This window comes from Cherax quadricarinatus, chromosome 7 (assembly GCF_038502225.1).
Source record: "Cherax quadricarinatus isolate ZL_2023a chromosome 7, ASM3850222v1, whole genome shotgun sequence".
Lineage (NCBI taxonomy): Eukaryota > Metazoa > Arthropoda > Malacostraca > Decapoda > Parastacidae > Cherax > Cherax quadricarinatus.
In genome coordinates, this window is record NC_091298.1 from 28,190,548 (window position 1) to 28,202,644 (window position 12,097).

A 12,097-nucleotide genomic window follows, 5' to 3' on the forward strand; every position below is an offset into this window, starting at 1 on the left:
CTACACACACACACCCCTACCTACACACACACATACACCCCTACCTACACACACACACCCCTACCTACACACACACACACACACCCCTACCTACACACACCTACACACACACACCTACCTACACAGACACATACCTACACACACACACACACACACACACACACACACACACACACACACACACACGCACACACAACCTACCTACACACATACCTACCTACACACACACCTACCTACACTCACACACACACCTACCTACACTCACACACACACCTACCTACACACACACCTACCTACACACACACCTACCTACACACACACCTACCTACACACACACCTACCTACACATGTGCACGCACACACACACACACACATACACACACACACACACACACACACACACACACACACACACACACACACACGCGCACACACACACACACACACACGCACACACACACACGCACACACGCACACATGCACACACACACACACACACACACACACACACACACACACACACACACACACACACACACACACACCTCTTTATCTCTTCTAAATCTGAGTTTTTCCAACTTTAGTCCACCGTTTCAAGGTTTATCTTTAGTATATCTTCTGCACCCTTTTTATATGCCATTAATTTACACCAAAGGTGTAAGAAAAGTTTTTCGGTGCAGTAGGCCTCCTGACCTATGCAGGACAGGTGTTATTTACACAAAAACCTTTACAATTTCATAGATCAAAAATACTACTGTTCTATACTTTTATAATGGGTTCAGTGCATCTTTTTTAATACAGTTGTTACACTGATCAGTATTATACTGTAATACATGTAGCAACACATGTACGTTTCCTACGTACTAGTGCGGCTTACACACCAGGGTTTTTGATGTACTAGTTCGTCTTAAATTTTAGTGCCTCAAATCTAGTGATAGAAAGCTGGTAGGCCTACATATGAAAGAATGGGTCTGTGTTGTCAGTGTGTGTGCAGTATAAAAAAATCCTGCAGCACACAGTGTGTAATGAGAAAAAAAAATTGTGTTTTTGGTTTAAAACAGCGACTTTGCACTGTATTTTCGTATGGTATTTATGATGGTATTCTAGTTTTCCTGGTCTCATTTTATAGAATGGAAGACATATTACAGAAATTGAGACGATTTTGATTGGTTTTACAATGAAAAGTACCTTGAAATTGAGCTCAAAATAGCAGAAATGTTCGATTTTTGCCAAAGTTCAAAAGTAAACCAATCGTGCTACATGTCCAATACACATCAACTGGCGAGTCTAATATTCTTTCTCAAGTGTGCTGATATTATTTATACCATTTCTACACTAATGCAGTAGTCTGCATGACAGTAAATCTTCTATTTTTTGTGAGAATGAAAAGTGGAAAGCAAAAGAATGTAAGAGGGACGTGGGGACATGACTAATGATCAGAGGAAGTGTTGTTTTAGTGTCAGGAATGTCTTTCTTGTTTATTCTGGGCCCTATTTGGAAATTGGCGTCTTTTGAAATTTGTGTGAAATTGGCAAAATTGCTAAATTCTGACCACTTTATTGGATATTTGAAATCGGTAAATGGGTGGTTTCTTGTATTCATTCGATAGAAAAATTGGAGTTCTAGTGGAATAGTTATGATTTTTGTCGACTAGTACACTGGAATTGGTTGAAAATAGTGCTCAAAGTGGGCAAAATCGCTGATGCATAAAAATCGTCGAGACCGCTAACTTCGCAAGAGCATAATTCCGTAAGTTTTCCATCAAATTTCATACTTTTAGTGTCATTATGATTGGGAAAAGATTCTCTATCTTTTCATAAGATTTTTTTTTTTTTTTTTTTTTTTAAATTTGTCGACCCTGAGAACAAGTCTGGGAGAGGGCCTGTCGACCCTGATAGGGTTAAGTCATAGGGGCATTTGATGTCATTCTTGGAGTGTGGTGTATGGTAGTGTGGCACACTGTGTATAGTAGTGGGTTTGCTCATAATCTTACCTAACTCCTCCTCTTCAAGGGGGGCTCCTTGGCGTGGTGAAGAGGCTCTTGGTCTGAGGAATTAGACCTGTCGGTCTTCTTCCTCAGACCGAACCTAATTACCCCCCAATCTCCCCTCCCCTATCCCATCCTCCCCATCCTCCCCTTTTTCCTTTCCTCCTCCTCCTCCCCACCCCTCCCTTTTGCCCTTCCTCTTTTTGGCCTTTGGGATTTCTCCCACAGGCGCGCTAGTTCCTAGGTAGGGGAAAGGATACCGGGGTCTATCCCATTCCGTTGAGGTTCTTGGCGGTGGCGTAGTTTGCCGTGGAATCTGGATCGCCTGGGGATGTCCCGATCCCTCTCCGGTATCCCGGAGTAGCTTTGGGTGTCTTTCGGGCGACGGGTGTGTCTCTGGAAGCCACCTTTCGGATTCCGGGGGTGGTGGCCGAAGGAGGTATGCTTTGTGGCGGATATCCGGCCGCCCTCTCTTTTGTCCACCGAGGTAGCTCGGCAGATGTGAGGTTGCTATCCCGGATTGTTAGTTTACTAGCATGATGGGTAGGGTATGGCACGGGTTCCATGCTGCATCTGCGCTACTTGCGGTGCTGAGGTCCTCTTGGGCGCGGAGGGAGATTTCCGGCCCTTTCATTCCTCCTAGGAACTATCCCTCCCCGGTCCCCCCTTTTTTTTATTCTTTTTTTATTTTTATTTTCTTCTTTCTGTTTTTTCTTAAAAACAAAAAGAAAGAAGTAACCTAACCATGGCAGCCCTAGTCCATGAACCTACTACCCCCGGGCCCCTTCTTGATACTGCACCCCGTTCTGACCCCGCCTCGTCTTTGGACCACTCTTCAGACACTCCTCATGCCTCTGTACCTATTGCCGGTGCTGTTTCCTCACCCGCTTCAGGTACTGAGGCCTCGACTGACTCCTTCGATTTATCGGACCTTCGCTCTCCTCTGACTATGCTTCCGGCCTCTCCCTCTACGGTGCGGCAATTTTCAAATCGCCGACCCGTTCCACGTCGGACCAACTCTGGTCCCACGCCTAAACGCCAACGACAATTACCTGCTGATGATACTTCTCCACCTTCTCGTTCTTCTCTGAAACGATCGACACGTCCTTCACTACCTTTCCACGCTCAGTTTCAGACTGAACAATGGACTAAATTCTTCACTTTACGACCGACTTCCTCTACTGCCTATCTTTCTGGCCACAGTATTAGCAAGGCACTCCTACGCCATGTTGGTAAAGATATTTCTTTTCATGCTCTTAAGAGCGGTATGCGCATCATTACCGTACAGAATGCTACCCAGGCTCATGAACTCTCTCGTCTTTCCCATATCGATACTGTTCCTGTCACTCTTGAAAAACATCATTCCCTCAATTCTTGTAGTGGTACCGTCATTCTGCCCCATACCATAGTTCAACAAAATTTCCAGACATGTGGCACTGACATTCTTGAACAGCTGGAACTCCAAGATCTCCCAATCCTCAAAGTAGACACTTACGTTCTTCCTGCCCACGGGCGGAGACGATACCCTAGCAATGTGGCTCGTTTAACTTTTGACAGCCGAGAACTCCCATCCTCAGTTTATATAGCAGGACATCGGTTACAAGTTCGAAAGGTGATCCCTACACCACAACAGTGTAGAAATTGCTGGCGATTTGGCCATCCAGCGAAATATTGCAGATCTATCGCCGAATACCCAGTCTGTGGTGCCGATGACCATTCTAATACGTCTTGCAATCGATCTCCCTCTTGCCTTAACTGTCATGAGGCTCACCCTTCATACTCTCGCCATTGTCAAGTCTATTTAAACGAGCCGGAAATCCGTTACCTCAAAGAGACAGAAGGTCTCCCTTATGCCATGGCAGTTTCTCATCTCCGCCTCCAAGGGAGACTCCCACGTGTTTCTTATTCCCGTGTTTCAAAACGTCCCCCCACTTCTGGTATCCCATCTTCTACACCCACCTCTGTGGTTACCTCTCCCATAGTCACTCCTGTATCTAATCCTTTTGCTGTCCTCAGCTCAGACGTCCCTACTTCAACGCCTCAGTCTGATCTCACTTCTTCGAGTTCTCTCTCACAAGCCTCAGTATCGACGAGACCTCGTACGACACCTCCTCCCAATCGTCCCTCTACTTCTCAAAAGTCAAAAAAAGGTCCGTTAACACCTCCTACCCATCTTCCACCTCCTCATTTTACCCTCCCTGTCTCTGTCCCTGGTTCTCCCCCTCTCACTGGCTCAGTTACAAGTGTAGAGGTTCACCCTCCTCCTCGTACTGTACCTTCCTCCCCTGTTCCCTCCCAAGTTTCTTCCTCTTCTGCCACCTCCCAGGTTCCTGCCTCTTCTGTCCCCTGCCACGCTTCTCCAGTTCCCTACACCCTTTCGCCCTCCCCTACCTTGGTACAGTCCAATACAGTTCCAATCTTTACTCATCCTCCCCCTACCATTTCCAATATTGTCTCCCATACGACGTCTCTGAATTCAGAAACACTTGAAGCAATCTCTGAATATATTGCAGAGACCAAACCATCAATGGACACTGATCCACCTTCTGCTCTTTCTCTCTCTCTCTGCTCCATCTGCTCAACTCCTTTCTTCACAGCGCACCGTTCCTTCGCTGCTTGAACGTTTTCCACTGCCTCCGCATGTGGACTTTTCTAACCCCTCTAGTCCGTAGGAACCCTTACCTGCGGATTTCAAGTATCTTTATCATTGCCAATCATGGCCTATTTACAGTGGAATATACGCGGCCTCAGGGGTAATCGGGGTGAGCTTCAGATGTTACTCTCCCAGTTTGCCCCTGTTGGTGTTTGCTTACAGGAACCAAAATTACACTCTGCTGTTATTTCTCCCATCTCAGGCTATAATTTATTGTATTCTTCAGATCCTTTTCCTGATGGGACCTTTAATGAAAGTGCCCTTCTTCTACGCACTGATATTCCGTACCATCAGCTATTTGTTCATACTTCGCTGCATTACACAGCAGCCCGTATCCACTTACATAGGTGGTATACGCTCTGTTCTTTATATCTTTCTCCTTCTCGGGCATTATCTATTCCGGGTATTGCCTTCCTTGTTTCGTCATTACCGCCACCGATTCTGTTACTTGGTGATTTTAATGCCCACCATTTCCTCTAGGGGGGTCTCACTGTGATTCCCGTGGAATTCATTTAGAGGCTTTTCTTGCCACCCACCCCCTCCATGTTTTAAATACAGGTACTCGCACCCATTTTGATCCTCGGACTCATACTCTCTCTTGCATCGATCTCTCAGTCTGCTCTTCCTCCGCCGCATTAGACTTCACTTGGTCTGTTCTCCCGGACTTACATGACAGTGATCATTTCCCAATCATTCTTACTTCCCCTTCATATTCGCCACCTCTTCGCACCCCACGCTGGCAATTTAATCGGGCAAATTGGAACCTTTACTCACACCTAACTGTTTTTAAAGAGGTTCCTTCTTCGTCCTCCATCGATGAGCTTTTACACCTCTTCTCGTCCTCCGTTTTCACCGCAGCTTCTCATTCTATACCCCAAACTTCGGGCAGGCATTCTCAGAAATGCGTGCCTTGGTGGTCTCCTGCAATACGTTTGAAACGCGCTGCATGGGGCAGGTACCGGTACAATAGAACCACAGAGAGACTCCTTGATTTTAAACAGAAGCGTGCGATCGCTCGCCGTGTCATCCGTGACGCTAAACGCACTTGCTGGCGAGATTGTCTCCACCATCACCTCTGCTTCCTCTATGAGTGCAGTCTGGAAAAAAGTACGAAAACTGAGTGGTAAATATTCTCCTGACCCGGCTCCTGTTCTGCGGGTTGCCGGTGTTGATATAGCAAACCCACTAGATGTTGCCAACGAAATTGGCAATCATCTGGTCCGTATTTCTCAGGGACTCCATCTATGCCCCTCATTTCTTTCCTCAAAGTCTGCCAGAGAGTTAGCACCCTTGGACTTATGTTCTCTCAGAGAAGAACAGTATAATGTGCCTGTTACACTTCAAGAACTGGAGGCATCACTCTCAGCTTGTCGATCATCGGCAGCTGGGCCCAACGACATTCATATTCGTATGCTACAACATATACATCAGTCAGCCCTTGCAGTCCTATTACGCCTTTACAATCTTATTTGGTCACAAGGAGTTCTTCCACAGCTGTGGAAATCCCCCATTGTTCTCCCTTTCCGCAAACCAGGCACTACGGGACATGAAACCTCCTACTATCGTCCCATTGCTCTTACCAGTGCAGTTTGCAAAGTAATGGAACGCCTAGTAAATAGACGTTTAGTGTGGAATTTAGAGACACACAACAGTCTCTCCACTCGTCAATATGGCTTTCGTAAGGGACGTTCTACCATAGACCCCTTACTACGCTTGGATACGTATGTTCATAATGCCTTTGCGAATAGCCACTCAGTTATTGCCATATTTTTTGACCTTGAGAAGGCATATGACACAACTTGGAGGTATAATATTTTAGCCCAAGCCCACTCCTTAGGCCTTCGAGGCAATCTACCATCCTTCCTTAAGAACTTTTTAACTGACAGGCATTTCCGTGTTTGGGTTAATAATGTGCTCTCCCCGGACTTTATCCAAGCTGAAGGTGTCCCCCAGGGATGTGTTCTGAGCACAACACTTTTTCTCCTTGCTATTAATGATTTGGCCTCTAGTCTTCCATCAAATATTTGGTCATCACTCTATGTTGATGACTTCGCTATTGCCTGTGCAGGCGCTGTCTGTCACCTCATTACAGTTTCTCTCCAACATGCAGTCGACCGTGTTTCCAATTGGGCCACCACACATGGGTTTAAATTTTCCAGCACTAAAACCCACCAAATTACTTTCACTAGACGCTCTGTTATCTCCGATCATCCTTTGTACCTCTATGGCTCCCGTATCCCTGAACGTGATACAGTCAAGTTTCTGGGCCTCCTCTTTGATCGTAGGTTATCCTGGAAACCTCACATTACCTCTCTGAAGGCAACTTGTCACAGCCGGCTGAACCTTCTTAAAACCCTTGCTCATCTTTCATGGGGAGCTGATCGTCGAACCCTCCTTCGCCTACATTCCACCCTTATTTTATCGAAACTTGATTATGGTGACCAGATCTATTCAGCGGCATCTCCTGCTACTCTCTCTAGCCTTAACCCCATTCATCACCAAGGATTACGTTTATGCCTTGGTGCTTTTCGCTCTTCCCCTGTCGAGAGCCTCTATGCAGAAGCGAACGTTCCATCCTTATCCGATCGCCGTGATGCCCATTGCCTGCGCTACTATGTACGCTCTCATGATCTCCGCAATCCTTCCATTTATAGAATGGTCACTGATATTAGTAGACATTCTTTATTTGTTCGCCGCCCCTGTTTACTCCGTCCCTTCTCTCTTCGCCTTCATTCGCTCTTGTCTTCTCTTCAACTACCACCTTTCTATGTACATGTAGCATCTCACTTTTCCCTACCCCTCTGGGAAGTTCCAGCCGTTCGAGTCTGTTCTTTCTCCCTCCCTTGCTCGAAAGCCCAACTGTCTACGGTCGCTTCCCGCTCTCTTTTTCTTGACTACTTTCACTCTCATTTTCATGCCATTGCTGTGTACACAGATGGCTCTAAGTCTTCTGACGGCGTAGGATTCGCAGCAGTGTTTCCGGACAGTGTCGTACAAGGGCATTTACTATCTTCGGCTAGTATTTTTACTGCTGAATTATATGCCATCCTTACAACACTTATCCGTATTGCATCTATGCCTGTGTCATCATTTGTTGTTGTCTCAGACTCCCTTAGTGCTTTACAGGCTATACAAAAATTTGATACACCTCACCCCTTAGTCCTCCGTATCCAACTTTGGCTACGCCGCATCTTTACCAAGCATAAAGATATTGTTTTTTGTTGGGTCCCTGGTCATGTTGACGTACAGGGCAATGAACAGGCAGACACTGCTGCGTGGTCAGCAGTACATGACCTACCAGTTTCTTATAGAGGTATTCCATTTACGGACTATTTTGCTGCAATATCTTCCCACCTTCACACCCTTCGCAACAACGTTGGTCTACTCTGCTCGGCAACAAACTTCAATCTATTAAACCGAGTATAGGTTACTGGCCGTCTTCTTATCACCAGTGTCGAGGTTGGGAGACTACTCTCTCCCGTCTTCGCATTGGCCATATTCGTCTTACTCATGGATATCTCATGGAGAGGCGTCTTGCTCCTCTCTGTGAGAATTGCCAAGCTCCATTATCAGTCAGCCACATTTTGTTGGACTGCCCACTTTATCAACGAGCACGCAGAATTTACCTCTGTCGTCGTCTTCGCTCCGCTGCTCTCTCTTTACCTTCCCTTCTCGCTGATGGACCCACCTTTCATCCGGACTCTCTCATTGACTTTTTGACAACAACTGACTTACTTCACAAATTCTGATACCTTCAGCCCTTTCTACTTCAATCTCTTGCTACCCTCTACCCCCGTACTATCCCCTGCCCTGCTGTTTTCTGTAACCTACTGATCATCCCCCCTCCCTTCTGCCATCAAATACCCTCGCTTCCTTCCCTACCCTGCAGCGCTGTATAGCCCTTGTGGCTTAGTGCTTCTTTTTGATTATAATAATAATAATAATAGTAATAATACCTAACTCCTACAATGTACAAAAGAAATCCAGTTTTATGTACAATAAATGTTTTTTTTTTTTAACCCTTTGACTGTCGCAACCCCCAATCCTGAGGTGTCTCCTGGTGTTGCAAAATTAAAAAAAAAAAATTATTTTTTCTTATGAAATGATAGAGAATCTTTTCCCGATTGTAATGACACGAAATTTGATGGAAAACTGACGGAATTATGCTCTCGCGAAGTTAGCGACCTCGGCGCTGTTTACGAATCGGCGATTTCACCCACTTTGAGCCCTATTTTCGGCTAATTCCATTGTTCCAGTTGCCCAAACTTATAGCTATTTCTTTAGAACTCCATTTTTTCTATCGATTGAGTACAAGAAACTGCCCATTTACCGATTTCAGCTACCTAATAATGTGGTCAGAAATTTGCAATTTGGCCAATTTCACGAAAACTAAAAAATATGACAATTTCAAAATAAGGTCCAGAATGAACAATGCAGACATTCCTGGCTCTAAAATAACATTTTCTTTGCTCATCAGTCATGTCTCCAGGCCCCTCTGATATTACTCTTGCTTTCTATTTTGAATTTTTATTCAAACAAATAATAGAAGACTTACTATTATGCAGACTACTGCAATACTGTAATAATTGTATAAATAACATCAACCCATTCATGACTGCATATTAGAATGGCTAGTTGGACATTTATTGGACAATGGCATCATTTGTTTACTTTTGAACATCGGCAAAAATCAAACATTTCCCCTACTTTGAGCTCCATTTCTAGGTTCTTTTTATAGTAAAATCAATCAAAATCACCTATATTTCTATAATATGTTTTCCATTCTATCAAATGAGACCAAGAAAACGAGAGTACAACCATAAATACTATACGAAAATAGACGACAAAGTCGGCATTTTAATTAAAAAATAACGGTCGGAGTTTTTTTTTTCTCATTATGCACTGCATGCTCCAGGATTTTTTTTATATGGTGCACACTGACCACACGGACCCATTCTCTCACATGTGGGCCTACCAGCTTTCTCCTGCATGATTTGAAGCCGCTAGACTTTATGAGTATATATACGTCAAACACGGTACCTTGTAAGACGTATATATACGGCCGCGACAGTCAAAGGGTTAAGCATATGAGGCATCTCTGCCCCAGGTAGGGTTCCCGACACTAGGTCACCCTGATGAAGTGGTGAGGTTTTTACTGGTTTGTGCCTAGGGCTTGATTTGGGTCAGTTTATTTTACTTTCTACTCATTCTATTACACTCGCCCTTTACTCTTCCCCTTCATTCTTGGGCTTATTCCCTCACCCTTCACTCATTCTTCTACATTCTTGGGCTTGTTCCCTCACCTTTCACTCTTCCAGATTCTTGGGCTTGTTCCCTCACTCTTCACTCACTTTTCTCCCAAATTCTTGGGCTTCTTCTCTCTCACTTTCACCTCCTCTATTTGGCTTACCTGGATTCTACCTGGAGGGTATTCCAGGGATCAATGCCCTCATGGCCCGGTCCATGACCAGGCTGCCTTGTGGATCAGGGCCTGATCCACTAGGCTGTTACTGCTGGTCGCACATAGTCCAACATATGAACCACAGCCCAGCTGATTTGGCACTGACTTTATCTGTCTACCTCCCTCTTGAAGGCAGCCAGGGATCTATTGGTAATTCACCTTATGGCTTCTGGGAGGCTGCTGAACATTCTTGGGACCCAGACACGTATGGTGTTTTTTCTTGGTGTAATAATGGTGCTTGTCCCTTAATCTTTACTACCTCCTTCATTCTTTGGCTCATTCCTTCATCTTTTACTCTATCCATTCTTTCAGATATACACCCTACCATCACATTTTGTTCTATCTTTGTTTGAAAGAAGTGCCCATTAAACTAATTAAATAGTTAAGCAAATCATTTCTTTTTTAAATATAATTTTTTTTGCTTATTTTTAATGTTTATTGTGTGCAGGAGGTGCTGGCAGCATACAGAAAACTTGACGGAGGGCGGGGCTGCACCACTTTATTTGCCGTGTGTGTGGTGTGCCAGCAGGTTCTTGCCCAGGCGGACTTCAGCCAGCACATGGAGACGCATGACGAAACCACTGTGGAGTTTCCTTCACTGGCTCAAGTATCCTCACACATGCTCAAGAAGTGAGAGAACTCTTCAGCAGGTGTGTAATGTGGAATAATCACTGGAAGCACCACCTGTTGAGAATCACTGTAATGTGTATTATTAGAGGAAAAGACAATACCATATACAGCGTCTTAATTGTTCTCATTGTGTACATATGTAAATTATGGTAAATTCATTAACATGGTGAGGCATCTTAGTAGTGCACATCCCACTTGGTATTCTGAATATAAATTAAAAAGCTTGAAATACCAAATTCCTTATAAAAAAAAAAACAAATGCAAGAAAGCAAGTCTTTCAGTTATAGGTACAAGATTTATTAAGAGTAGTGGCCAAGAAATGCTCTTATTTCATCATTTTATTGAATGCATTTTGTTTGAAGATATTTCTTCTGATGCTTATTTATGGTGGCAAGGAGAACTAGTCAGTGATTTTTAATAACTTGACAGATAATTGATAATGATTTCTCTTCTATGGTGAATATTTATTATATGTAATTGGGGGTGTTGGTTTTGTCATTGATTCTATTCTAGCCTTGCAAGATACAACAAAAAGAATCGTCTTCTGTTTTCTGTGATATGTAAAGAACTAAAAGTGCATTACTTTTCAGCGATACCTTAGAGTAAACATCCATGGTCGTCTACAGAAACACTATTATGGCAAAAATAAAAAATTATTTTTTATTGATTATTATTTTCTTTGCCCAAGTTTACATTGCAGCACCATTTTTGGTCTTTCTCATCCTTGATTTAAACAAAAAATCTTTCTAGCATTTCTCTTCTTGAATTGTCCTGGCTTAACTTTATTTAATTTATTCTATGTGCATATACACACCCACATATACTGGGGTTCAAAAACAGGAATGGCAGGACTCTGTAAATTAGTTGAAAGTTAAGGGATGGGACCAAGGGCTATAGCTCACCCCAGGTACTTTGCTTTAAAACTAGATATTAGCTTTGTGAATTGTTAAGGATAGAAAGTATTGGCAATGCACTCTTGTGGAGGACACCAGGAAGAGAGAGAATATGCTCATGCACATTCATAAAATATTGGAAAAACAAGGAAGATTTCTTGTAGTTTTGATAAAAATGGGAAACTATAATTCAGTGTGCTAGGTCAACCAGGTTGTGACGACTATGGAGATTTGTAAATGGCTGGCAGCAGCAGCCTAGCTCGCCAGGCAGTCAACAATGAAATCCGAGTCTCAGGTTAGGTTTCAAGAGGCACTCTTGAAACCTAACCTGGTTACAGGTATGCCTAATACGAACTGCACAGGTAGTGGTGTAGCTGGAATGGGCTCTTGAGATGTGATTTGTTCTGAGAGTTGTACCCTCATCTTGATTGGCTGATCAACCAAGCTGTTGCTGGTAGCCTATTGTCCTAGCA

At 44.0% G+C, this 12,097-nt stretch overlaps 1 protein-coding gene across 1 annotated transcript in view; it reads left to right on the top strand.

Annotated features, from left to right (window-relative positions):
* Window positions 1–11,398, top strand: part of LOC128686730 (E3 ubiquitin-protein ligase ZNF598) — a 131,639-nt gene extending 120,241 nt beyond the window's left edge. The window contains exon 7 of the mRNA XM_070082375.1: window positions 10,550–11,398. Coding sequence (XP_069938476.1) covers window positions 10,550–10,735 — 186 coding nt within the window. The 3' untranslated portion in view covers window positions 10,736–11,398. The remainder of the gene's footprint in view (window positions 1–10,549) is intronic.
* Window positions 11,399–12,097: the final 699 nt, after the last annotated feature.